This window comes from Pagrus pagrus (genome assembly GCF_965226575.1).
Source record: "Pagrus pagrus genome assembly, chromosome: 21".
In the NCBI taxonomy this organism is placed as follows: domain Eukaryota; kingdom Metazoa; phylum Chordata; class Actinopteri; order Spariformes; family Sparidae; genus Pagrus; species Pagrus pagrus.
In genome coordinates, this window is record NC_140208.1 from 6,733,726 (window position 1) to 6,759,031 (window position 25,306).

The 25,306-nt window shown below is 41.8% G+C and overlaps 2 protein-coding genes and 1 long non-coding RNA gene across 4 annotated transcripts in view; 2 read left to right on the plus strand and 1 right to left on the minus strand.

Annotated features, from left to right (window-relative positions):
* The window catches only part of LOC311250272, a 95,230-nt gene that overhangs the window by 41,752 nt on the left and 28,172 nt on the right, over positions 1–25,306 (minus strand). The window contains exon 3 of one of the 2 annotated variants that reach the window (XR_014621263.1): positions 20,094–20,348. The exons of the other annotated variant lie outside the window; for it this stretch is intronic. This is a non-coding gene — a long non-coding RNA (uncharacterized lncRNA). Of the gene's footprint in view, positions 1–20,093; positions 20,349–25,306 lie in introns of those variants that run through there. 2 annotated transcript variants of the gene reach the window in all.
* Positions 4,187–5,539, plus strand: kcnj16a (potassium inwardly rectifying channel subfamily J member 16a; the record flags this gene model as incomplete). Its single annotated transcript, XM_084342013.1, has 1 exon — positions 4,187–5,539. One exon carries the CDS (start codon positions 4,187–4,189, stop codon positions 5,483–5,485), a length of 1,299 nt encoding a protein of 432 aa, XP_084198139.1. The 3' UTR covers positions 5,486–5,539.
* kcnj2a (potassium inwardly rectifying channel subfamily J member 2a) lies at positions 14,062–17,206 on the plus strand. The gene has a single exon (XM_084342237.1). It carries the CDS (start codon positions 14,266–14,268, stop codon positions 15,547–15,549), a length of 1,284 nt encoding a protein of 427 aa, XP_084198363.1. The 5' UTR covers positions 14,062–14,265; the 3' UTR covers positions 15,550–17,206.

Below are 25,306 nucleotides of genomic sequence, written 5' to 3' on the forward strand. Positions count from 1 at the left end.
TAAAATTCTGGTGGTTATGGTGCCAAATGAAAAGTTACAGGATGACCAAAGTTTTCACATTTCATCCAAATGGGATCAAACCCGAACTCTGTGACAGTCCAAAAGTCGTCAAAATATTTCACACAAAACCACAAACGTCAACCTCATGGAGACAGTGTTAATTCTGGCAGCCATTTTAGATTCAGTCTTATACTAGCTTTCGTCACATTTTAGACATTTTTATCCTTCAGTGTTTTAAGAGTCAAAATCTTTTGTCTCTTTAAAGTGATTCAGTCAGGCTTCAGCTTCATGTTTTTCAAACATGCCAGACAGTTCGATCAGACTGTCGTGTTGGCTGCAGTGGTGGACTCAGGATGCTAGAGGGGCAGGGGCAGAAAAAATGAAAAGGACACCAGTGCACAGGAGGGGCACTGGAAGGGCACTCTATCATGTTTTAATCATGTTTTATCTACAATCAGGGCTGAACAAACTTTTTGTACTTTGGCACTTACCACTTCTGGTCAACTGTGAGGGGTTGACTGATATGGCTTTTTAAGGACTGATACCGATTAATAGAAATTAGCGCGACTGAAAACCGTAATTGGGGACCTATATTCATTTGCACTATAAATGAAACTCTTTGTGCCAGTGATGGAATAAACCTAACTATGATCTATAATCAGAAAAATACTGAATATCAGCCCAATAATTGGCCAAGGCCGGTAATCAGGCTACCCCTAGTTTTTAGATTGTTTCATTAATAAAATGTGACACTGCATGGTGGTGTCAGAGGAAAAAGTCGGTGGATTTCGAAGTTGGTAAGGTGCAACACCTGAGGACCATGAATGAACGTACAAATTTTCAGGTCAACCCGTCCAGTAAAGATTGAGACCAGTATTGTAAGAATTAGGCAAGAAGATGACTTGGTTAGGGTTAGAAAAACATGGTGGTCTGGGTTCAAATAAGTATGTTACTTATTTAACGTCACTTAGGACTTTTGCTTTTACATCGGACACGAACAGCGGCCTCTTTCTTACTCTTTATTGTACTTCACCTGACTTCCACCTTTGCTGCTGTAATAATTACAACAGCCAATAGATGTCGAAATGTAAATATGGAATATAATAAGCTGCTTTTACAGTCGACCTATATGGTAGTTTTTTGATGAAGATGGGCTGGATAAGGCAGCAGTAAGTTAAAACTGCGCTGTATATTGCTCCTGAGGAAATATAGATAACCGCATGTCTTTACACTTTATATTCCCCTTAAAAATGATATCTGCACGGCTGATAACTTGATTGCTGCAGCCACTCAGCGTCTCCTGGTTTTCCAGTGGGATGCTGCGTTTTTCTCCTCTCGTCCATATCAGGGTATTTAGGAGGGGATTATGGGAAGCTAATAGGACGTTATTTCTATGACCTCATGGAGTGAGCTCCACAGTCTGGCAGTGGGGACGCTCGCTGTAGCCAGGAGAAAGTGGAGTCTGTGACTGGAGCCCAGTTCACTCAGTCAGATAGCGGTGATTCAAACCCCATTTGTTTTGGGCGTAGAGGATGCTCTCAGTGGTTTGGCTGTGATTGATCCTTCCTCTGCCCGTGATCGCACCATGACACTATTCCAGTTTCCACATTCATTTTTCCCCTGCTAACTTAGACCAGTTCAGTCCCGTGGCGCTTCCTTTATTGGCCCTCTTACAGTTCTTTGACCTCCACCCAGAAAAAAAGGTCTTGGGCCATTACTTTGGACAAGAGCAAAGCTTTGCATGGAAACATTATTGTATGTTTACAGAGAGTTTAATGTTACTGGGGTAAAAGACATCCTGCTACGGCACAACAGACTACTGGTCACTGAGAGTTTTAAAGAAGAACAAAAGAAAGGTCCACACTGTTTGATGCATTTACAAAATGTTTGCACATTTGTTGAAGTCCTACACTGATAAAAGACTAGAAAATTGACTTTTATGCAGTTTCAATGTTCTGCTACTTTATTCTTCCACTCCACTACAGTTAGTAGTTAGTAGTTACTGTCCAGATTCAGAGTATTGAGTGTTGATAGGCCATTACTTGTGACGTTTAACCAAACATAGATATCATTCTGGGTGGGACATTGAGTGAGACGACACAGTGGGGACTACAGACGTAAAGGATGCTGCATCAGAGCCAAAGTATTGCTTTTTTACATAAATATCATATATCAGCAATCAGATACAAAAAACACTGATACCAATAATCAGAAAAATGCTGAATATCGGTATCGATAGTCGGCCATGCTTACTGTAAATAATGCCCTTTGAAATCAATTTGAAATCTCTAGACTTTTATGTTTTTTCACGTCTCAAAACAAGTCTCCAGCTACTTCAGTTATTTAGGAGAATGCTGCAACAGCGTTTGGCTGTGAAGCTCCAGAAATGTTTTGTGGCCTAGGAAACTTCACCTGACTTTCAGTCGGCATGGGGGATGAGGATATAATGACTGAATTTTCATTTATTGGGGAACTGTTCCTTTAAATGGACAGGGTTTTTTTTTCTAAAGCTGCTGGGAATCAGTGGAATATAGGTTTTTGCCACATCTTAAGTCTCCTTTGTTTACTGTACAAGAAGATAAATAATCAGTGGCATAAAGTGGCACATCAGCAGCAGCCCAAGCGACTGCTGCAGCAGGTTTTGTATCTCCAGGCAACTGCCCCATTATGATTAAATGTATTGACACAGTACAAAGAGGCAGGAAAAAGAAACTCATACATGGTAAACATTCCCAGATTGCTATCTTAAAAATAAACCTCCAGAGCAATCAAAGGGCAGACAAAATATGAAAGAAAACATGTGAATGAAATTATAACCCATAACGGAAAAAACATAACAAGCTGCAACACAACATAGCCTCTTTTTCCCCTTGTCAGTGATTTTTTTTGTCCTCTCACTATTCTTGTTGTCAGCAGAGCGCTGCTCATTATGTATTTATATTAGATACTACAGTCAAAAGAGCAAGAGGTTGGAGATTTCCAGTGATCAGCCAATGCTTCTGAGACACGTAAGACTCTGCCGTTAATTGTTTTCCCCAACAAAAAGGTCGGAAAATGGGCAAGACTGGTTCAGCTGAGTGGCTGTATTCTGTATCAGAGCATCAGGGAAAGACCTTTGGGAGTATTGTGAATGATCATTCTGTAATACTTATTTTGCTTCAAGAGGGATGTAAGAATAACATGTTTCTACAATCCTCGTCCAAATTGGTGCAGAAACTTACTTGAGTCGAGACATAATTGGGATTTCCAAGTCCGATTGTGTTGCAAATGTTTACTCCTGAATCCTCATGTGGGTCAGAGATCAGACAGACAGCTTTCAGTAGCTGTTTGTTCTTGTCTGTCTGCTCCAGCTTTCATGACCTGCATTACTCTAATGACCTCCTCTCAATGTTTTGGGTCAGTTGAACTACAAAACAACAAACTACAAAGCACTTAGTCCAAATTGACAAATGTTAGAAAGTAGCTGTTTTGGGACTCTGATCAGAGACTCATTTACACCTTGGTTGTAAGGTGAAGATAGTTAATTGCAATTGAGTACTCAGAAGACTTATTTTTTATGGTATTCTGAATGGTTTTGCGTCCAATAAACGTTTTAATGGATCTCAATTTTAATGGATGAATAGAAAGAAGGATGCCACCAAAACTGAACGCTTCTTGGGGACAGGCGCACAGATTACTGTACAAAAACAAAACTTCACTGTTTTGGGTCAATCTGGATCATATGTTGCGCAGCAAATATATTTTCCAGTGTCCTCTGACTGCTCTGCCTCAATTCTGGATAGCTTTACTTGTTGCTAAAGTAAATGCTAACTTCCCAGCAGCTTCCAAATGTGCATCTCCAAAACCAGGTCCATATGCAGCCTCTAAGAACGACCGAGGCCAGTTATAGAGTTTCCTGATTCATGTCAGGGGCCAAGGAGGCATATAACACATTCAGCGCTGTTGGTTACTGTAAATGCCAATCAATGAGGAGTCCCTCCCTAGATGCCTGTTCTTACAAGAAACACATAACATAACATTTCAAACTCGGCAACCCCAAGTGGTGGCATCAAAAAACACGGCATTGCTTTGACGCAAAGGCACAAAGTCAATGTCAATAATGTCAATTATGCCCGATATTTACAAAGTCAGGCTGACGAACAAATTGCTAAACATTCTTTGTTGTCTTTCCTACAGATTGTAGAAGATGCATAAACAATATACATCAGTGAGCCCCGCCGATGACATCACTGTAAAGACTGAGAATGGACCTCGACCAAAGAAATACCGCTACGTACGCAAAGAGGGCAACTGTAACGTTGTGTTCCGGCATGTTCCTGAGGAGTGGCTGCTGTTTGTGACCGACATCTTCACCACTTTGGTGGAGATCAGATGGAGGGTGATGTTCCTGATCTTCGCACTGTCTTACATCCTGTCCTGGCTCTTCTTCGGCATCCTCTTCTGGGTCATCGCTCTCGCTCACGGTGACATCCAAGACCACACGAATGATCCCTGCGTGTACGAGGTGCGCAGCTTCACAGCTGCTTTCCTCTTCTCGCTTGAAACTCAAACCACCATCGGCTACGGTTTCAGAGGAATGTCCGAGAACTGCATGATCGCCATCATCGTCGTTACTGTACAAGATGTCATCAGCTGCTTCATTGACACGTTTGTAATCGGAATTGTTGTCGCCAAAATGGCCTCTGCCAGAAAGAGGGCACAGACGGTTGGCTTCAGCAACTGTGCCGTCATCAACCTTCGCGATGGTTTCTTGAGTCTTTCCTGGAGAGTTGGGGACTTCCGCAGGCACCACCTGGTGGAGGGGACAGCTTGTGCCCAAATCGTCTACTCAACGGTGCATGCCACGGGGAAAATGGATGTCACCTACGAAGATCTGGTCATCCAGCAGAAAGACGTTGTCCTGGTCACACCTACAACCATCTTCCATAGGATTGAACCTAGCAGCCCTCTGTACAAAATGAGTTTGGTAGATCTACGGAAAGCGGACTTCGAGCTGGTGGTAACTTTTACCTACACGGACGACTCCACAGGTATGCTGCATCAGAGCCGAACCTCATACATTCCATCGGAAATCCTCTGGGGTCACCTGTTCCAGGAGATGATCCGGGTCAGCAGGAGGAACTACCGGGTGGATTACACCTTGTTCAATCACACTGCTAAAGTGCTGGTGCCTGAGGTCAGCGCAGAGGAGTATGAACTCCAAAAGCAGCTGCGGCCTTCTCCTCGACATTCCCCACGGCATTCACCTAGATCTTCACCCCGACATTCACCTAGATCATCACGAAATTCACCTAGATCTTCCCCGCGCCCCTCTCCAAGGTCTCAGCAGCAAAACCATCACGAAACCCTTCTGAAACCCCCAACGGTAACTGTGGAGCTTGTGAATGATAGTCAAACTGAACCAACTTTTTCAACATCTCAAGCTGACAATAAACATCGAGACACTTTGGCTCTGCCAAATGACCTCACAAGTTCAGAAATATAAAAACAGAACCATGATGTTGAAGGTGGCCAGACATTGTGCCATTTCCTCAAAGAAACCACTGCTAAAGGAATATTCAGCACGATCTGAGTTTCATTGACTGTACAAATGTTCAAAGTTGTGACGTTTGTGTTTTTTTAGTATGTGATTTGTTTAAAGTGACACTCATGCCAAAATGTGTTTTCTGGGTAGCAACCCTTGCAGGCTTGAAAAACGTTGCCCATTCAGTCCAATAAAAGCTGCTCATCCAGCACGTGAGCTATTCAAGGGATCATTAGCTGTGGTTTTCAAAACAGTGCAGGGTTTACAGAACATGTAGCCAGTTAGCAGGATCGTGACCAAAAAGCAGCATACCAATACGTCCATCTGTCATGTGACCATCGCCTTGCAGATTGTACTGGTCTTTGATAGTCTCCCAAGACTACATCAAAATGCTCCACCTTCTCATCCCAAACATGGCAGGGGCCTTCTCTTGCCCCATCCTGATTTTTTTTTTTTTTTATTGAGATGATATCACACAGACACAGAAAAGCTATTGTAGATTTTGGGAAAGTTTCACATAACAAAATGCTATGAGACGAAGGTCCTGAGCCCGAGACTTAACACTGTTGGGCTGCTTTAAAAACAATGCAGCATGGCACACCTGTGAAGCCAGGCTGCCTGTGCATCAGCCTTAAGATTGTAATTAAGGGGAAAAGTGGTGCAACTCCACACCTTGCACTGATAAGTTGAACATAGTTCAACTTCTAGGAACAGCTAGAAACACGTGACATGCAACACAATAGAGGAGCACCTGCCAGGCACAATGTACCACAAAATAATGGTTTTGCTGGTGACGCCTTTCTAGCAACATGCCTGGGTGTGATCAGCCTCTTAGAGTCTAAAACCACACTGGTGACTCTGTCAGGCTGAAGTAAGGAACAGCAGTGCTTTGAGCTAAATGCTAATGTCAGGATGCTAACATGCTCACAATGACAGTGCTCACTATCTGATGTTTAGCACGTACAATGTTTACCATGTTTACTATCTTAGTTTAGTGTGTTAGCATACTAACATTTGCTAATTAGTACTCAAAAAGTACAGCGGCTGATGGAAATGACTTGAGTTTTGCAGGTATTTGGTCATAAACCAGTTTTGGCCCGAATTCTACCCGATGATGGCGTGACATGAGAAGAAGGAGGACAAAAATTTGTGTCTTGCAATTGAAGGTAATTGGAGTGTGAATGTGACAGATACACAAAATATTAATACTTGGCAGAGTGTCACTTTAAACATTTCAAATTGATTGCATAGCAATAATACAAAACATAGGCTAGTTATTTGAAATAAACTGAAGAAATGTTTTAATAATTAATTAGTTGTTTTAATTAATTAATAAAAATTGTAATAAATGAAGCCTTTACACAGTTATTGTAATGTTCAGATGAAGGTTACTGTAGACTTGAGTGAAAACAATGAAAGTGGGTGCCAAATTGTCTTTATACCATCAATGGATCTTATGGTGAGATTACTCTGTCAGCCACTTTCACCGAGGACAAGAATGAACTTTCAGTCTCAATCTTAATGCCAACATGGATGAAAAGCCTTAAAAAATGCTCAGAAGAATGGGAATGTGAACATCTATAATTCCATGATCATGCAATACAGCTGGAAGCTCAAGAACAGCTACTAAATGGACCTTGAGGTGAGATTGTTGTGTCAACTCTTTGTATATTTTGTGTAAAAAGAAAAGAAAATTAGACCAAAACTTTAGAGTGTAAATGTGACTTATGTAAAAAAGAAGGTCTCTACATTTTATCCTTCATGTTTCATGACTTTGAGTCTAACCACTGCTGAAGTTAAGTTGTCTTTATGTTTGTGGTGGTGGTGGAGTCCCATTTGTTTAGTATTCACAGGTTGTCATTCCGTTCACTTATTTTTGTGTGAATAGTATTAGTGTGATGAAGCCTGTTTGTGGTCTTAGGTTTTTGTAAATAACAAATATTTTATATCCTCAAATATGCTGGAAACACAAGAACATTGAACGAGCATCTGTTGTAACAAACTGAGAAAAATGTATTTTCTAATTTTGTTGATATTTAACCTTCAAGCAGATTTTATAAAATATTAAAACTTAGATGACAACAGCAGTGTCAACAATTTCAATAAAGTGATGTATAAATGTCTGGTTTACGTCTTGACTTCCTCTAATAATCATGTGTTTGTCTGATGGATCATGGTTCTTGTCAAGGAACAAAAGCTCTGATCGGGAAAATCTCTCTGACGTCAAGTGAGCAGACGGACAAAAGTAACCAGATGCTGTTTCACAACCTGCTGCTGTGCTGCTTTGATGACCGTGTAATCAGGTTAAAAACATGTTTTCTTTTTATCATCTCTCCAGAATAGATCAATCTAAAACCCATGATGTTATTCAGGCACGAGATAATGACAATTTCGATTAACTGTGATGGCCTCATTTCTATCCATTCAAGTTTGAAGTTCACTGATCTTCTGATTCTGTTAGAGAGACCCTCAGACCTCATAATGCTCTTTATCTACAGACAGTCCGGTCAGACTGACCCACGACCTTGTGATGGCACTGGGAAGGTGGTTTTCTATAGTATATCATGGCAAGGTAATGGATGCTTTGAAAATACTGCCAAATATGTCAGTTGTTGTTGTGTAGAACAATTTCTATCAGATAAGATGAGATGGTCCCAAAAGTTTCTATGACAGCAGCACAAAGAAAGGCTGAGATATAAGAACTTGTTTCTGCTTCTGAAGGAAGAAATAAAAAATAAAAAAAGAAAAGTTTGAGGGGGACTGGACGAGGTACATGATTTGGAAAAATTTATGCAAAAAGAAATCTCGTGTTTCTTTTTGTTGATGCTGATGTGATTTCCAGTATAGCGTTATTACACAGACAGCAGTGATGGACAAATGTACCAATAAAAAGTCCCAAGTTGTAAGAAACCATACTTCCACTCCAATAACAAGTCACAGGGTTGATTCAGACTTGACCTATTTAAAAGTATAATACTGCACTGAAATATGAGTCTCCATCTGACAGAAATACTACAAAGAGGATGATTGTTATTATTTTTTTAAGGAAAAAAAAACTTTAGTTTCTGGGTCAGACAGCAAAGAAATGAATATGATCAGGGCAAGAGGATGCAGCCTTAACCAAACACAGCTAAAATAGTCTGAAGAAGCTTCCAAGTCAGCTAATCGACTGAATTCAACAGCTGACCCACTGGTTAGTCTCATTTTTAGCATCTAGATGCTGCTGAAGAGGAAATATATGTCATATATATCAAAGTCGTTAACTCTCAGTGCTGTATGTCTATTACTGTGTAAGTTCATGGAGAGAAACAAAAAGTCAAATTCCTTTTGTGTGTTCACATGTTTGGTTAATAAAGCAGATTCTGACAGAACACAGAGAGGCTAACAATTCTGAAAAACAGATGTTTCACACACGTTCAACTCAGCAGCACAGACGGTCTGAACAATCAGCACAGCTTCAAGGTGGACACCCAAGATTAGTGTAATTCAGCATCTGACCAACTGTGAAATATGGCCACAATCTCCCTTCTGTTCCTGAGTTATGGTGTTGAATAATGGCCAGGAAAAGTGTTTTTGCAAAACATTATGATGTCACGGTGAAGTTGACCTTTGACCTTTTGGATAAAACGTGTCATCACTTCATCATTTTATCCCCAAAGTTTGGCCCACGGCCAACTGAAGGTACTGCAGGTGGGCTGTGAGGGGTCATTTTACCATAAATAAACACAAAGTTTTCAATTTTGTCATTAAGTTTGAAATTACCATAAAATATTTATATAAAATTTAACCAAGACTAATAAAACAAGGGAGTTTATCAAACCTATTTTTGTCCAGTGTTGTGTTTAAATCCCGTTGATATGTGCGCCATCAACCAATCTTAACCTGCACCGCTGGGCGGCACTGCAGGAAACACAACCCTAACATCGGAGTGTATCTTATATTGCGTCCATAACGGGGAATTATAATTGCATGTGTTTCATGAGTCGTATGATATGCAGGTTCAAAACTCAGATCAATTCAGTTCTGTTTCTAAAAAAAAGGGAAATACTTCATCTCAGTGTCGTGTGTTGATCAGAGTTGTGAATAAAAGTTTTATCGGGCCCCAGAATATTTTCCAGTTTCAAAGTTGGCCGCGTTATTAATTCTGGGAATAGCGGATTTATCCAGTCAGACACTAGCCTTTGAATTCTTGGCTCAATACATGTCTTGTGAGGTCATCGTGACCTTTGACCACCAAATTTGAGCACATTCTTGAGTCCCAAGCGTTGCGTTCACAAGAATGGGACGACCTGAAAACACAACGCCTCCGGCCACGTTTTTAAAAGCGACAGTCACTTTGATTTTGTCCATTATACTGTCAGCAGCAGCCTTTTGTCGAAGTCTGTCAATCCCCAAACTTGTCAAGCTTCTTCAAAGATCTTATGGGTCTGTTTAGGAGGCAATGACAACATGATTGGTTGTTTATCTTGGAGGACTTGCTCATTCTGCACTGGCTGGGATCATTTTTTGAAAACAGAAATCTCAGCACCAGGTCATTCATTAGTTTAACAGCCTAATTATAGAGTCATTTGTGCCTAAAATGTGGAAAAAATGTCTTATTACATCTTAAATTGATGATACCCACCATAATAACACGTCATCTCAGTCCTCTGATGCTGCAGTGACACAAGTTGCATGAAAAGTTCAGATTCAGAGTCCTCCTCCTCTGTCTCGTGCTGGTGTGTGTGTCTGTGTGTGTGTCTGTGTGTGTGTGTGTGTGTGTGTGTGTGTGTGAGTGAGAGCCATTCACTGGTTAATTCCAGTCTCCAGCTCTCCACCTTGTGGTCCACACGCAGCACTGGAGACTGCATGCATCGCTCTCTTTATTGCTGGAAATTGGGCATGGAAAACAAACAGACACAACGTGCACGGTTCACCGACACAGGTGGTTTGGGCTAAATATACGTGCTGCTATAAATAACCACGACTAAAAATAAGACACTGAGGGGGGGAGAGAGAGAAAAAAAAAAAAGAGCAGTTAAAAAAAAAAAAGCTTTTTGAAAAACACGTCTCTGCGGGTTAATGTTTATCATGAATTAGCGAGCAGGAAGAATGATTTAGTCGATGGCTTAAAGACAACACGGCTTCAGCCTGACCTAAAATTATAGGGCAACAGATGCATAGTCTAAACATCCGAAGCAACTTGATAGCTCAGTGGAGAAAGACAGTCATATCATAATACAGGCATGTAGGGCTTTATTGAGTGAGTCATTCTTTCCGACAGAACACATTTTCCATACCCACATTAAAAAATAAGATCTATAAAAACAGCGGATATCACAGGAATGAGGCTGACGGGCAGTTCAGCTGCACAGGTGGGAACGAGCTCAGAGGGCACAGATTTTTTTTTTTTTGATGCCTCTGTAGAAAAAAAAATATAAATCACTGTTCTGACATGAATCTCTGGACAGATGGATGCTTTTCTTCCTCAGGCATGTTAAAAGCCGCTTTTCTGTTTTCTGATTGCAAAACTTTCTTGCACCAAATTCACACATTAATTCACCTGGTTGTCTTTCATTTACATCTATTAAGCAGCAGCGTTATTAATCAGATTCGACTCATGAAGAAATTAACCTAAACTGATGCTTTTTTCAAATCTCCTATTACAACATATCTTGTTTATTTTTGTTCATAACCAGTTTTTGAACTCTTTGACCTTCGTCCCCCCCCTCTTCTATTTAACCCCTGACCAGGGCCGTAGCCACCATTGACGACACTGAGGTCATGCCCTCTCTATTTTTTCCATTTATTAATGATTATTATGAAGTGTTACCCATGTTAATAAGCTCCTTTTAGCATAGAAATAAGCTTAAAAAAGTTTAATACATTTAAGTCAAAATTGGCCATATTTGTTTCTTTTCTGTCGGAGTCCAGTTTCACTCAATCTGCTGGCACTGATCTTATTACAAAGCAGTTATGGGTCCATCAAATTATGATTTACACTACAGTCTGCATAATTTTCTCCATGGATGGGGTGGGGGTGGGCATGACCTTTGTATTTCTAAAATCCTGTCTACAGCCCTGTCCCTGTTCCTGATTATTTAAGCTCCATTTAAGTCAAATTCCCCTCCACTACTTCCATGTTATGTTTTGCACATCATCCAATTGATCAAACGCACAAAATTACCGCAAAAAAAAACAAAAAAAAAACCAGTCTAATTGCGGCTGTTTCTCAGTGTGCGCTCCCCTCCTCTCTCCATTGGCCGGGCGCGGAGGGGGCGGGGCCGTGCCGGTGCGTGTTGCTTAAAACGCTTTGGGGGAACTCATCGCGAGGCACATTATCGAGACCGGTCCTCCGGAGATGTGAGGGGAGTTTCACACTTTGATCGGCCAAAACAAATAAAGAAGCGCGCCCGAGGATAGCGGAGGCCAAAACAGGACGTCTGGATTATATTTCAGCGAGCTGAAGCCAACACAGTCCACAGATGAGCAACAGGTAGAGCAGACACGAGTCCAGCTGTTTCTTTTATCGTAAAGTCTGTTAAATGTGAGATGTGGCTGTTTATGTTGGGTTGGTTTATTCTCCATGACGCGCCGACTTCCTGGCTTTTACGCACGACTTCTGTTGCCACAACCCGCCAAAATGTTCTTCTCTGTGCGCTCATATTTCATCTCGCTCCTTCTGTGTTGACTTTAAGAGACATTTCTGACGTGCCGAGCTGGAAATTAAACGTGCATGTGTGTCTCAGTGTGAGGGGTGTGTGTGCATGATTGCATCAGAAGGATTTTTTTTTTTTTTTTTCTTTTCCCTCGCACCTGTTAACATTTGTCGCTGGCATTTGGTGCATTCTCAGAGCAGCTCTGTGCGTCTGGTAACAGTCAGATACTGTTTAATTACACTGTTTAAAACACCAGATTTTATAGTTGTAATATAATAATAGTAAGTAGTAATAATGAGGTATTTATTTAGGGGAGTGTCTGTCTCAGTTTTTCCCTACAAAAGCTGCTCATTTTGAAACAAAAAGTACAGATTTGGTAGGAAAAGAAAGAAGAAAAAAAACAAAAACCTGCTGCTTTGTTAAGTTAAAAATTTACATAACAACCATCATCTGAGAAAAGATTACACAATACTCAACAATACAGCGTCCTCTATAATTAAGATCAATGGTGCATGTCATCAGATGCTTGTAACACAAACCACAGAAAAATGTAAAAACCTGGCAGACAAATTGCATCAGCCAGTTTTATTTTTGCAGGTATGAAACCAGAGAGTGACTCAGGGAGTGTGCGAAGAGATTTATTGGTTTCACTACTCTCATGACTCAGAGAGAAATCCGTCCTGACAAAAAAGTAAAAAGTAAATAAAAGAAACCACGGTGACACAGTGCATCAGGTCAATCTAGACTTTGTTGCCAGGACATCCAAAACTAATGAGTGGTGCTGTAGTTGTGCCAGGAGAATCCTCTCAGGACAGCCATTATTGCAGCAGAGCGGAGAAGTCCCTGAGGACTCTGTGAGAGTCAACAAGCTGCACAGCCAAAGACGCAGCTCACACTCTCTCCTAAAGCTCCTGGAAGATAACAGGCCGAGTAAACTCAACCTACGAGGCTGACATCATAATGTCATTTATAAACTCGCTGCTCACATTCTGCAATGTTGAGTTTATTTCTTGCAAATAAATGCTTTAAATGCTTCATAAAAACTTAAAGTGCAACCTGTTTTTGTGAAAATGTGCACAGACTTTGGTTCCATTTGTTGTAAAATTGTCACGATACCAGAATTTGAAACTTCAATACGACACAAGTGCATAAAAACAATGCTCTTCAGATATCGAAATAGAAAGAGAAGAAGTCCTAGGCGCACAAAATCTGATTGCTTTTTCCTCTTTCTTTACCAATTGAGCATTACTGGAACAGAAAAGTCACCGAACACACGGCAACACATTTATCAAACCCGGATATCGTTTCAAACACGTGATCTCGAAAAAATATTGGAGTATCGCTGCTTCTGACAGCCGTAACTTGTGGTGCATTTTCAGTTCCTTGCAGTAAACTTAATAAGAAAAAGGATCTGCACATCAAGTTTTGAACTCGATCTGTCAGTTATGTAGAAGCATCAGTTCATGGGATCCTGTAGAAACACTGAAACCCACAATCCAGTCAGAAACGATCAGGTCAGCACGGAGCAGCCAAGAGAAACAAGTCGACTTTGAAAGTGACCAATAATGGGACTGGAGTGCAATTACAGGGTGGCCTCTCTCAGTGAAAGTTGAACTGTTAGATCGGGGTTAAACATCACTGTTGTTGTTTGTCATAGCTCGATGAAATATTGTTGGCACAGGCGGGCGAGCTTCACTGACACTGGGCAGAAAGTTTTTAAAGGTTTTTCTCAGGCTGCACACACGCCTGACTTCACAGCGATGAATTTATCAGCTCTGACATGTCGTGTTTCTCTGTTTTTCTAATCTATCTGGAGCTGGTTTGACTAACAGTCGTCTCCTGTCTCTGTTTTCCTGCAGCAGATGATCTTGATGAGGTCCAGTCAGCTGGTGAAAGAGGAGTGACCACTTCATCCTCCTCTTGTTGCACTCCATCGAGGGGCCAGTGAGGCTGAAGTGTCCCTTCAGCCCACCTCACTTTGTCACCATTTCCTCTCCGAGTTGGTCCCCCAGAAGCGTTTCAAAACTGTTTCTCCAACGCTTTTTCCAGAAACTCAGACTGTTTTCCAAAGCAGAAGCAGCACAGCCCTCCCAGACTGAGGTGATGGGAAGCGTGCGAGCCAGCCGCTACAGCATTGTGTCATCAGAGGAGGACGGAATGAAGCTTGCCACTATGGCAGTACCCAACGGCTACGGGAACGGCAAGAGCAAGGTTCACACGAGGCACCAGCCGCAGAGCAGATTTGTAAAGAAAGACGGTCACTGCAACGTGCAGTTCATCAACGTGAGCGAGAAAGGTCAGCGGTACTTGGCTGACATCTTCACCACGTGTGTGGACATTCGCTGGAGGTGGATGTTCATCATCTTCTGCCTCGCCTTCCTCCTGTCGTGGCTCTTCTTCGGCTGCGTCTTCTGGCTGGTGGCCATTTTCCACGGGGACTTAGAGAACAATGCCCAGAAGTGCGTCTCCAATGTGAGCAGCTTCACGGCTGCCTTCCTGTTCTCCATTGAGACTCAAACCACTATTGGCTATGGCTACAGATATGTGACAGACGAGTGCCCTGTCGCCGTCTTCATGGTGGTTTTCCAAAGCATCGTTGGCTGCATTATTGACGCCTTCATCATTGGTGCCGTCATGGCAAAGATGGCAAAGCCCAAGAAGAGGAATGAGACATTGGTTTTTAGCCACAACGCCACAGTGGCCATGAGGGACAACAAGCTCTGCCTGATGTGGCGTGTGGGCAACTTGAGGAAGAGCCACCTGGTTGAGGCGCATGTGCGGGCACAACTTCTAAAATCCCGTACAACAGCAGAGGGCGAGTACATCCCCCTTGATCAGATGGACATAGATGTGGGCTTCGACAGCGGAGTTGACCGCATCTTCCTGGTCTCCCCCATCACCATCGTCCACGAGATTGACGAGGACAGCCCCTTCTACGACATGAGCAAACAGGACCTGGAGAACTCAGAGTTCGAAATCGTGGTCATCTTGGAGGGAATGGTCGAGGCAACCGCCATGACCACGCAGTGCCGCAGCTCCTACGTCGCCGGCGAGATCCTCTGGGGCCATCGGTTCGAGCCGGTGCTCTTCGAGGAGAAGAACTACTACAAGGTGGACTATTCCCGCTTCCATAAGACATACGAGGTGCCGAGCACCCCTCTGTGCAGCGCCAGAGACCTCGCAGAGAAAAAATATATTCTCTCAACCTCCAACTCCTTCTGCTACGAAAACGAGATGGCGCTGGAGAACAAAGAGGACACGGACGAGGGGAACGGGGGCAGCGTTGGTCCCGACGGCACCCAGACAGACAACATCTCAGAGAACGAGCACAGCCAGGCCACGGTGCCGCTGGAGCCCCGGCCTCTGAGACGAGAATCAGAAATATGACTGTTCAGACCTCAGACCTCACGTGAGAGATTCTCTAAAATCACCTCTCTGCTCCAAAAGGCACAACGAGCCGAGCTGGGCCTTGGGTAGAGGACAAGCCGAACGGTACTGCTGTGGGAAGCGGCAAGCTTTAGGACTTTGTATGTAGGAGTCTGTTTGAACTTTCACTACATACAGTATGACAAAACACAGCACTATGATGAACCACGTGCATATTGCAGGAAGAATTCTCCAGGAAGTCCCCATGAATGTGTGCTCAGTGTCTGGTGACTGCAGGACGACGGAGAGGGAGGTTGTTGTTGAGATGACTTGAAAACTGCAGGCATGTCTCAGTTTCTCTGGCCGGCATGAACAAGACGCTGTCAGAACGGTGGTTTTTAGAGTTAGAACATGTTCTCAAGTGCTGCTAGTTAAACTTTTTCGTAGGACACAACAGGTAGATGTCTGGAACAAAGGTACAAGTAGAGTATTTGTTCACGAGCTGGTCTCACAGCAGACATCACAGGAGTCGAAATAAACTGCACCAAAAACTTCCTTGACTTGTAGAGAACTTTTAGGACTTTCATCTGACTTGACAGCACTGATTTTTCTGATCTTCTGCTTTAATCCTTTGCTGTTATTGATCTGAGAGTCTGTTCATTGCTGGTCGGACCGATAGAAACATGCCTGCTCGTGTCAAGAGATAGAGCAGGGTAGTATTAACGGCATCAAACTGACAGAAAAATCTAATTTAAAGAGAGACCGGGGTAACACGAGAATCTGAATGTTCTTAAAAGTGCTGCTATAATAATGTTGCTTTTTTTTCTTCTTTTTTTTTTTACGGTTGATAAAAAATGCCAAAGAGTATTATTATCATAGTTACGTGTTTCTTTAAAAAAAAACAACACCTGGTTAGATTTGGTACAAAGAAGTAGAACGTTTAGGGAGTTTTAATGAGGTTTGTTTTTCAAGAATGTGTGTACAGTTTATCAGTTTTTTTTAAACGTCGATCATCGTTATCTTGAGCCACTTCATCAAGCCTTAATCTGGAGAGTCAAACGAGCGAGAAGATGTGTGAATCAACCAAGGTGGCAAAGACTTTAGTTCTGTAATAATTCAGTCACATCTCGAGGATTTTTTTGGATCAACTTGAACCAAAAATATGATTTCTTTTTTTTTTTTTTTTAAAGCCAAACCTGCTTTAAAGGTTATAAATATGAAGTGGTATGTGTTCACAAACTCCTTTCTAACGTCTGACTCTGATACAATGTTATGATCGGAGGTTGTTTTCATGAAGAAATATCAAATCTCCGGTAAAACATCTTCCCGGTTTGCTGTATCATCAACACTACTTGAGTTTTCATTCTCTGTTTTAATCCTTGTTTTACTCGAGAATGTAAGATTTGAGAAAAAGCCTAGTTCAAAGCCAAGTGTACTGTAACCCCGGCATATGAAGGTGTACTGCACAAAATACAAATTTATATCCTGTATCTTTTTTTTTTCTTTTTTTTTTTTTTAAAGAGAAACAGTGACTGAAGGCCTCTCGGCTCCACAGATCCTACATGTGTAAATACCTCCCTTCCTCCCTGTTGCAGTTATTTTGTATCAGTCTTCCAAATGTACTGCAAAACCATGGAATGTACAGATTTTTGTATTAATATTATTATTATTATTATTGTACATGATATTATATTGTTCTTTTTTCAATAAAATGTCAGTGGACGATCAGAATCACTGAATCTGTGTGGCTTGTCGAGACTTTTGCACTCAGGATTGATGAAGTTTTCACAAGATCAGATGAAATTTGCATCAAACTCCACAAAACATGAACAATGGAAATGTGGCTCAGATGAGACTTAGTTTACTTTTGGGATTAATAAAGTTTGACACTTAACTTGCCTTTAAAAACAGCACAGCTCAATACAGAAAGTAGCAGCAGGGCATTTTTCAACACTAATATTTACTCAAGCATTGTGTTTCACTGACATTTTGAGGTACTGAACTTGAGTACTTCCATTGAAACACACATTGCTGTTGGTGCTCACCTACATTTATTTCACATATACTTGCATGTTACCTGATTTACAGGTAAAATGTGATAAACAAGTAAAATGAAGCGCTGTAGCTGATGAAATTAGCTGCAGCTCGACCAGCTGCGACATAAAAATGCTGCTCACATGTTCGTGTATCGGAGCCTTTCTGCCACCTACTCTTACTCTTGATACCCTTTGACACGAGGCACATTTTGCTGCTAATACTTCCCAATACTATTTTTACAGAGCTATTTTGCTACGTTTACTTTCGTAAAGGATCTGAATACTTCTTTCAACACTATTAGTATTAGAGCCCGGCCAATATATCAGTTGGCAGATATCAGAATATCACAGATATATCGGTATTGGCGTTTATGTTGTCTTATATGCATCAATATAAAAACTTTTTTTTAAGATGTAATATTGCAGAAAAAGATGCTCGGGGTAGTTAGATGTCATCCTAGACAGTTTAGTTTATTTTTGGGTTACAAGTTTATTTCCGTTACAGGAATCAGCAGCAACATATTCTCACAAGTCTGAAGTAAAAGTGTTATCTGTGAAGATTGGAGATTGGTGACATGCACAGGTGATAATTATGCTTTATTTTTACATCTGACAAGGAAAAAGTAAAAGTCTCACACTGAATACATAAATCCAATCACTTCGACAGGACGTGTTTTCGATGGCAAAACACCTTTGAGAAACTTCGTGAAAAGTGTTACTGTTTTGAGATACAAGATTTCTACCAGTCATCTGCCAGTGTGATGTCACTTCATGTATAATCAGCACCTGTAAATCGGATAAATGGATTAAAAAGCACAATATTTCTCTCTGAGATGCAGATGGAGTTTACACATAAGTACCACCACCTCACACTATGGAAGTATTTGAGTAATGCACCGAGTTACTTCCCACCTCTGAGTACTGACAGGAGAACAGCAGCAGTGTGTTGGTGTGAACATCTCCAGCAGCACTGTGTTGTACTGAGCTGAACCGTGACAGTAAGCAGCTGCCTCGTCCTGCGTCCTTCACTGTCGCAGGACGGATTAACACCCTCTCTGTTCTCTACCTCTTGACATACATTGTGTACATCTGTCTCTCATCCTCTCTCGCTTTATCCGTCGCTCTGGTCTTTGCAATGTCCATTGACGTGTTTGCTCAGTTTCACAGGTTTGAATCCAGTCAGCAGTGAAACTTGAGTCACATGGCAACGAGTCTATCAACAAATGTAAGGGTTGTTTTAGAGACGTATGTACCCTGGTGACAACACTCAGTATGGCACTGAAATGGTCAAAAGCTCCACTAATCACTCACAGACTGTACGAACATTCAAAGCTAACGATATTAGCATCAGCCTCAGTTGTGTTTTGTGTTTAGTGCTAGTTAGCAAATGTTAAACTAAGATGGTGAATGTGGCAAACACACCTGCTAAACATCAGCATGTTAGCCTTGTCACTGTGAGCATGTTAGCATTTAGCTCAAGTATGGTCTCAGAGAGCTGCTAGCAAGGCCGTAGCCTCCACGTAGCTGTGTGTGTACGCTGCAGGGAAAATGCCTCAAGTACTTTGAAAGAATTGAAACTCTGCAGTGGATTTAGGACAGACCGTGCGCACTGTGCCACAGGAAGTTGGCAGGGTAAAACAACATTTCTTGCTGGCCCTGTTCGTGTCTCGATAAGTTCATCTCCTGTTAGCGGTGGTGTTTCTCTTTGTCTGCCAAGAAATGCATTTCCTTGTGTTGAACACTGGAGGCGATCATTCGTAATTTCAGATGAAAGCAACGAACTGTGTGCGTTCACCTTGATTTAAGAAGAATTTAGTGTTTCAGTTCAATCTCAGCGCTTTCGTCAAACTTGCTTGTTCTTGCAAGCAACAAATATAACTAATCCTGGTCTTTTTTTCTTTTTCCTGGATAGTTTTAACTCTCAGGTCGAAGATAAGGTCCACATTTATTACATCTGTACATGAAAAGCACGTACATTTCAGTCAGGATTCACTCTGTGATCAATAACTGTATACAAAAATAAATGATAAACATCAGGATTTGATTCTAATTTGGGTTCAGCATCGGTTCTGAGAAAGCAGAGAGAACGAGGAAGCATTTTTTCTCATGCTGGTTATATTTTGTCTTCCACAGCTCTACCTCTCCTCTTCAGCTGCACAGAGAGACAAAGAAAAAAATCTGGACGTGAACTCGACTCAATGGAAAATTCCTCGGTTTACCATTAAGGAAGACTGACACTAATGTCAACTTCTGGAGTCAGAGCTCGAGCTTTGAACGTGATGCTTCTGTGTGTGTGTGTGTGTGTGTTCCATTCATCTGACATAAAGCAGTTACGGTATCTGATTCATCTCGATCATGAGTCACAGTTGTTTCAGTTGGTTATTATAATCAGGATCTGTGTTTCATATTTCCTCAATGAGACATGCTTTAAACCACAACAGTCAGTCCAGTACAAGATTTAATAAAAAAAAATACAATAAAACACAACACAGTGGCAAAAAGAAACTCACCTTATTTATTTATATTTTGGTAAACAAAGCCTTTTTTTTTCCAACCACAGAAGGTGGCACCAGTTTGTCCCTAAGGGGCAATGCTGGTGGGAAAGTAGGGAGCGACTTTCCGGTCACACCATTTAATATTGCATTTATTTATTGAATTATTAATTTAAAGTTGTGAGCAGGAAAGGCACATTGAGGTTACTTCCTGCCTGAGGGGGAACAGCGCGGCAGCTCGTGGTGCTGTAGGTGACCGTCTGTGTTTCTATTGTGCAGCTCGGCTCGCTCCCTGTTTATGAAAACAATAACAGTGTATCAGCGCAGTAAACATCCAAAGGTAAATGTTAGGCCCACTCCCATTATTTCTGAGTAAACCCCTGAGATATCAAGTATCCAAACAGTTTACTTCTTATCACTATTTATTTGTGTTTTATACATCACGCTGCACAGCCGTGTTCAGAGCCGCAATCTGGAAACAACAATGTTGGAGCTGCAACACAAACACAGTCCGTGCTCCTGAACTATAACCGGAACCTCTGGCTTTTATCGGAGCTTCTGGGAACCTGACGTTCAAACGGGCTCAGCTCTCGTCCAGACCTGTGATCCTCGGAGTGTTTTGTCTTTCGCTGAAGCCAAGTCTTCCTGCTTCACACGGACCCCTGCTCAGCCAGACAAAACCATCGGCACACAAGGCGGGCGGCTCGGAGCTGCTCTGACGTTCCATATAGGAACGAGTGGCGTTTTAAATGGATTACAAAGAGTCATTACCCATTGGGACAAAGAGGAAACTCTTTCCAATTGCAATATTATAATAGTAATGATGACACTTTTAGAGCCTGCTTCATTACATCAATTGAAAAATGACTTTCCTTTTACGTACGCAACACTTTCAACAACAATAGGAGCATAATAACGGGAACACAGATACTATCAGGTGTAACCTAGAAACAAAGAAGGCAAAGGAGTGCAAAACCAGCGCTTCAACTGGGCCAGTACTCTTCAGTAAGAAGTACCAGCATGTTAGATTTCTGTCCAACTACCTTTACTACTTTCTGATTAACATATTGTTAGCACTAATGGTGTAGTCATGTTATTGTGAGTGTTTAATGCTCATAAAAGCAACACAGAGGCACAAATGTGCGTCTGCTATGCAAGTTACATGTGGACTAGTGCAGTTAAACAGCAGACTTAAAATGGGCATAATCAATGTTATGTACTGAGATTGTATCAAATCACAATATGAAAACAATGTGACAGTTTCAAAGTCTCACTTAATAGAGATGAACCTCCAGAGATTTATAAGCTGAACCTGAGGCTCCCCGTCGGCTTCGCAGAACTTTTACAGGAGTTTTAGCTCATTGTTCATCTCACAACTTTACTACCATTCACTCCAACGACTTTTATAGAGGCATTTAGCAGCTGAAGAACCAGGTGTTGGTGGACATGGTGGACCCAAAAACAGAGCTACAAGAGTGAAATTGGACTTGGATCAGTTGACATAAACAACTCCAAATTAATGATATTGCTGTCCCCATAAATGCTGGACGTTTAAGTGGACAAAAAGAGAGAACAGCAATAACACCAAAACCACCAAAAATGTTATTGCAGGTTATAACTATAAATAACTACCCTACAGGCTACACTGTGCCTGATTTGTGCTTGTCAAGGCTACATCTGCAATAGTTGTATCCGACAAGTTTCTGAAGCCGGTGGAGATTATTAAGAGTGAAAACATCTGCCTGATTTGCTGTTTGCTCATCTTGGTGGCCTCTTTCTATCACAGTGATTTAAAGAAAGAACAGTTTCCCTTTCCATGCCATTTTTTGTCCCCTTAAACCAATTAATTACTATGATATCTGACAGAATGTAACAGGTTTCAACAGAATTGGGCAGAAAGTTTGGTCATGGGCCAAGAAAATAATCGGTGTGCAGTATTTTGATGCAGATTCAGATGTAGATTGAAGATTTCTAAAGTTTTAAAGTACTTCAAATATTACCTAATAATTTCCAATAACACATTTTACAAATACCACAAATAATAGAGTAATTCTCTGAGAGGTGAGGAACTCTCGTAGTCATTTTAACGATAATAATAACAATGGAGAAGGTAACTGCATTGCAGCCACGTAGGCCTGCAGAAAGCTGGTGGAATTTTCCGAGGAGCTGACCATCCAGTGGACCTGAAACGCCTCGCTGGCTCTCGCTGGAGCCTCACTTTGAAGCTCAGCCAACTGCCGTTGACCCGTCTTTGATGTGACGCCAAACACTGTCACCGACGGAGACAAAACCCCTGTCATCAGACGCCACATAATCGTTTTCTCCTGAACCGTAACCTCTGCAACATTCATCGAAACTTTTCTGCTCATTGTTGGAATTTTTCTGTGTGTTTCAGATCCTCATGCATGAGTCTTTGGGCCTCTGGCATGCTGCGGAGGTCTGCTCGCATCGGTGGCATTATTTGGCAAAATCCAGAGCAGTGGGGGTGACAGACGGCTGCTTTGTTACATCTCTGGTTTGTGTTGTCAACAAACAGGTCACAGCCAATGTCAAAGAGAAAACAAACTCAGCCCTTGCACCAATTACATAAAAAAAACAACTACAGAAGCTCTCTGACCTGACTTCTTCCCTGTTTAAAAAACACCTTCAAGAACAGACTGTAGCATGTGTGTGTCAATATTCAGCTTTTTTCCTTTAAATAGGTTAAACAAAGGGTCAGTAAACAATATGTTGTTATGTCACCTCTTGAATAATTCATTCCATTTCCTCCTCGTGTGCCGTCCTCTTTGAACGATGAGGTGTCTCCGTTTCCCGCATCTGCTCACTGGCAGCGACTCCACAAACAACCGAATGATTACACACTTTACATTAAGAGAATCGAACATATACGAGAATATGAAGGCAGTCGCTTCCACATCTGTAATTACGATATCTAGTCTGCTACAACATTGCTGGCAATATGAATGTTTTTTGTTTTTTAGACCAATACAACAAAAAGAGGCATCTTATACCGAAATATTACGTTGGAGATCGCTCCTGTGTGGTCTTTGAAATAATCCTTTATTCACATACCGACTGTCTTGAAATCCTTTGTTGTGCACCGACCAGAGTCTGCTTGGTAGCGAACTAAGACCCATCTTTCCAAGCGGTCTCAGTCTGGTCATTTGGTCCACGTCAACTTAATTTTGGATCATTTTGGTCCGAGGCTCTCCCCTGGAATCTGTTTTGCAAACTGTATTAGCCCTACATTTGACCTGGCACATGCGGCCTTACCTTGACCTTCCCAGTGGTGGTGGTAGCCGAGGTTAACGGGACACTGGGGGGGTGGGGGTCACATTAGGGCAGCAACCTGAGCCTGCAGGGGGGCTTTACTGTCTGACAAATGGGGTTGTCCTCATATTTAGCTCCGAGCTTTCAGCAGCAGAGATTAGCCTCCTCGTCGCTGACAGACGAGGAGAAAATAAGAAACATGTTGGGATACAAAGCTGCCGGTCAGCTGTGATTTGTGAGGGGTCCCATCAGACATCAAGCAGGCAGGGAGACATGACGTATATGTCTAAAACAGATTCGGTCTCTCAATGATTAAAGACACATGTCCCAGTGAGGAAGGACTTGGTGATGTGTAGGAACATGGGAATTAGGTGTGTTTCCATGAATGTTGCGGTGCATTGCGTTGGGTTGGGGTGTGTTCGCGCGTTGCGTGCACCTTCATTGCAGCAAGTCTTTTCTGCTGTAATAAAGGAAGCATACATAGAGTATAAGTCATGAACAGGAAACAAAAAACAGCTTTTTTTCCAACCACCAACAGCCCCCAAAGAAGCAGAAGAAGAAACAAAACCAGTCACCTTGATCATCTACAAGAGAGAAATGGAGCAGAATCAGCTGATCAGTCACGGGCGCTAAATGTTTGCTTCGTCAGATTCTTTCACATTTACAGTATTTCAAAACAAGGTAAGAACCATCTCGAGTAAGCGGGAAAACTTTCTTGCGTAATTGAGGATGTTTCTTAAAATTTTTGCTGACAGAAGCACAGTTACTGACAATATCTGAACATGTAATTCAACATCTTCTACAAATTTAATAAAGCCATTATAACAGCACTAAAACACATTATCGCATGTAACCTAGACATTGAAAAGGTCTGGGTCTGTCTTTATCAATAAAACCAAATTATGAGTGGACTGTATCTACATTAGTTACCACAGAATTGCTTCTTTCCAATGTGATCCACTGTTTTCCTGAGAAAAGAGTGAAGAGGCCAAACGTCAGCTGCACAACTCCACTGTCTTTTAACCTGATGTGCGTTTGTACTGCATGTTGTTTTTTACTGTATGTCATTTTTGTGTTGCAACTTCTTCCCTATCTCCGAGACAAAGTTCTCCCTGGTGGAGACCAATAAAGTAACCCTGACCCTAACCCTAACTCTGGGTGTTGCACTCTTTTATGCACCTCGCCCTTAATGTTCAGTCCTTTTTTTAAAGTGTTTTTTTGGTGAGAGAGTTTCAGAACGACATGGAACAAAATTTCCTGGTTAGACTTGAAACACGTTGCAGTTCATGGTTGGTACCCTATGCCTGAGGGCTAAACAGGTGCTCCCAAAGTTTAATCATTTTCAACTCTGACCTTGTTCGTCGGTGATCTTTCAATGTGCCTTGTCATTAAGATTGGCTTTTCGGTCTTCTTTGTGTTTAATAGGTTCATTGTTTTGTTTTCCTCCATGCTAACTGCACACCTCGGGGACATAGACTCACATCACACTTTAATGTCCTTCTTTACAGTGAGCACAACGTCATGAAGAAGCTGACTGCAGCCTAGGAGCTAGTTTCACCAACAGTCCGTCTACCATCGTCTAAAATGTATGAAATTAGAGAATATTTTTCATTCAGGTTTTATAAGTCAAAGAAAATCTGCTGAGCCTGCAGTAGCACTCATGTGTAGCGTGTCAAATACATGACATTCCTGGGATCTAAGCCCATGTTGCACAGAAAGACGCTTCAGCATATTGCTGGTGTTTCCACTTAAAATGATAATTTTACAGACGTTACAGCACTGCTGTATTCTTTCTTTGTGAAATGAAGCCACGCTTTCGACTATTTCTTCCTCTCTGCCCCGACTCTTCAGCAGTGTAGACCCAAATATTTGAAGTGGTTGTTCTGCAATGTGCAACGGTCATAAAAACATGTCAGCACTGATGAAAGGAATTGATAAGCCTGGAGGCGTTTAGGATTTACCATGGACACTCTCCAAGTT

Bases quoted from the DNA above. Each gene is read 5' to 3' on its own strand.
- kcnj2a (XM_084342237.1), top strand. From the start codon at position 14,266: ATGGGAAGCGTGCGAGCCAGCCGCTACAGCATTGTGTCATCAGAGGAG.